The sequence below is a fragment of the Gossypium hirsutum genome, chromosome A13 (genome assembly GCF_007990345.1).
Source record: "Gossypium hirsutum isolate 1008001.06 chromosome A13, Gossypium_hirsutum_v2.1, whole genome shotgun sequence".
Classification (NCBI taxonomy): domain Eukaryota; kingdom Viridiplantae; phylum Streptophyta; class Magnoliopsida; order Malvales; family Malvaceae; genus Gossypium; species Gossypium hirsutum.
This window is the reverse complement of record NC_053436.1, coordinates 108,192,504-108,195,191: the sequence shown is the minus strand read 5'-3', so window position 1 is coordinate 108,195,191 and position 2,688 is coordinate 108,192,504. Positions and strand designations below refer to the sequence as shown.

At 33.2% G+C, this 2,688-nt stretch overlaps 1 protein-coding gene across 1 annotated transcript; it reads left to right on the top strand.

The window, feature by feature from the left end:
• The first annotated feature begins 1,301 nt into the window (after positions 1-1,301).
• LOC121212359 (probable 2-oxoglutarate-dependent dioxygenase AOP1.2) lies at positions 1,302-2,457 on the top strand. Its single transcript, XM_041084832.1, has 3 exons — positions 1,302-1,495; positions 1,624-1,942; positions 2,185-2,457. The coding sequence occupies exons 1-3, from the start codon at positions 1,302-1,304 to the stop codon at positions 2,455-2,457; spliced, it is 786 nt and encodes a 261-aa protein (XP_040940766.1).
• The last annotated feature ends 231 nt before the right edge of the window (positions 2,458-2,688 follow it).

Genomic DNA, 2,688 nt, shown 5'->3' with positions numbered 1-2,688 from the left:
CCGAATTCATTCTGACCTTGTCTCACAAAATCTATTATATCTCATGATTTACAATTCCATTGCTCACATCATTTCTTTTATAAGAAACTAGACTCAATAAGCTTTAATTTCATATTTTATTCATCCTCTAATTCAATCTCTACAATTTTTGGTGATTTTTCAAAGTTACACTACTGCTGCTGTCCAAAACTGCTTTAGTGCAAAATGTTGATTTCCATTTTGCCCCAAATTTCACAGTTTATACAATTCGGTCCTTTCTCAATTAACCCCTCAATTAATCTAATTTTCTCAATTAGTACTTTACTAGACATTATAAGTTGTTACACAACTATTGAAATTCAGAATTGCCACATATAACTCTATCTTCAAACTCTTTTACTATTAGGTCCCAAACATTCACTTTCTATTCAATTCTTTCAATAAAATCAGCATATGAACAATTTAAAGCTCTAATTTCATGCTAAATCATCATATACTTCCAGCACATATTCATATCAACTTTCAACTTCTTTCATAAAATCAAAAACTAATGAATTTAACAAGTGGGCCTAGTTGTAAAAGTCATAAAAATACAAAAATTTCAAGAAATAGTCAAGAATTGAACTTACTTGTAATAAAAATATGAAGAACCAGCTTGAAGAAGCCCTTCCATGGTGTTTTAGCTGATGAGAATTCAGAAAAATGAAGAGAAATCTAGATAATTCCACTTGGGTCCTAACTTTATTAAGCAAATTTTGCAATTTTCCAATTTTGCCCTTAATTCTCCTTACTTTCTTGCTGATTTCATGCCTCCGCCGTCCAGCCCAAATAGACCTTGGGTCTATTTGCTTTTAAGCCCTCTTCCTTTTATCATTTAAGCTATTTAATCATTTCCCAAAATTTTGCATTTGTTACAATTTAGTCCTTTTTGTTCAATTAATTATTGGAACTTTAAAATTTCTTAACGAAACTTTAATACTAACTTTTTAACACTCCATAAATATTTATAAAAATATTTATGGCTCAGTTTAAAATCCCCGAGGTCTTGATACCTCATTTCGATTCTAATTATTTTAATATTTATTTCTAGTGCACTATTCACTATTTCAAAAATTTTCCTAACTTCATATTTAACTTATACTTGCTAAATTAATAATATTTTCTACCCATTTGTCGAATTTAGTGATCTCGAATCACCGTTCCGACACCTCTGAAAATTCAAGCCATTACATTTTTTTTTCCGTCGGATTTGTGGTCCCGAAACCACTGTTCCGACTAAGCCTAAAATCGGGCTATTACATCGGGAGGAGACGTTCGGGTTGATGAAAAAACTGGTTGAGGTCCCGGTGGAGAGGAAACAAAAGAATGCTAGTCCCATGCCTTACCATGGCTGGGTTGGACCGTGCAATCAGGTTTCCATGTTGTACGAAGGCTTCGGACTTGGAGATGCCTCCAACTATGACTCCATTAAAAGCTTTGCTCAACTTATGTGGCCTGATGGTCACCCACATTTTTGGTAATAATATTTTTATTTACCTTTTTAACTTTTAATTTACTTGTTCTAGTCATTCAGATTCGGAGCATTTCTGGTTCGGGTTAAGGGAATTCAAGTTATTGACATTTTGTTTTTATCTTTTGTCTCAGTAACACTGTACATACCATGGCAACACAAATAGAGGAGTTGAATAAGTTAATTTGGCTAATGATAATTGATAGTTATGGATTAGGGGAGAAATGGGAGTCCGTGATGATAAACTACAAAACATTAGTGCGGTTTATGAAATATATGGCCCCTCCACCAGGAGAGTATGAGAGAGGACTCTTTGCTCATACTGATAAACCTGTCAGCACAATCATTTGTGATGATCAAATTTCAGGGCTAGAAATTGAGGTCAATGGCCAATGGATCAAGTTGTCTTTATCTCCTTCTTCCTTTTGCTTTGTGGTTGGAGATCCTCTTAAGGTATGTATGCGTATAAATATAGGGGTAATTTTTTATTTCTAATTTACTCAAAATTTAACATGCATCCATGATCTATGTGAATAGAACATAAAATACTTATTGATGTTGACAACAAATCTCTAGTTCAAACTTTTGAATTTATCTTACTCATAGCAAAAAATAGAGAGAGATATTAGATTAGTGATGTTGAATGTGAATAACTATCATAAAATACTTATTGATGTTGATTATGGAAATTGAAGGCATGGAGTAATGGGAGATTAAAAGCGGTAAATCATAGAGTGATGATGAGCGGAGATAAAGACAGGTATTCTATAGCAGCTTTCGCCATTCCAGTCGAAGGCACCATAATCAAGGCACCCAAAGAGCTTATAGATGAGCAACACCCGCAGCTTTACAAGGATTTTGACTTCATGGACTTCTTCCTTTATGCTTTTTCCGACCCAGCAAAACACATCGACTCCGGCGAACAGCTCCATGCCTTTGCTTCCCTCTCACCACCAATTTCTAATTAAAAGCATGCTCGTCTCGTATTGACAAGTAAAAAGCCTGGCTTTGGCTTAAAATTAATTTTAGAAATAACAAATTTGAGTCCTATATTCGGAATTCATTACTATGTTTTAATTTGTTATAATTGTGTAATTGTATTGTGCAAAGGTTATTAAATCTATCATGTCGATTTATTCAAAAAAAAAAATTCATTGTTAAGTGATTTTTGTGTATTGTATTTTATAAATAAGTAATAA

Coding starts and splice junctions, on each gene's coding strand:
- LOC121212359 (XM_041084832.1), top strand. CDS start 1,302: ATGAAAAAACTGGTTGAGGTCCCGGTGGAGAGGAAACAAAAGAATGCT. Junction 1,496..1,623: donor GATGGTCACCCACATTTTTG/GTAATAATATTT, acceptor CTTTTGTCTCAG/TAACACTGTACATACCATGG. Junction 1,943..2,184: donor TGGTTGGAGATCCTCTTAAG/GTATGTATGCGT, acceptor TGGAAATTGAAG/GCATGGAGTAATGGGAGATT.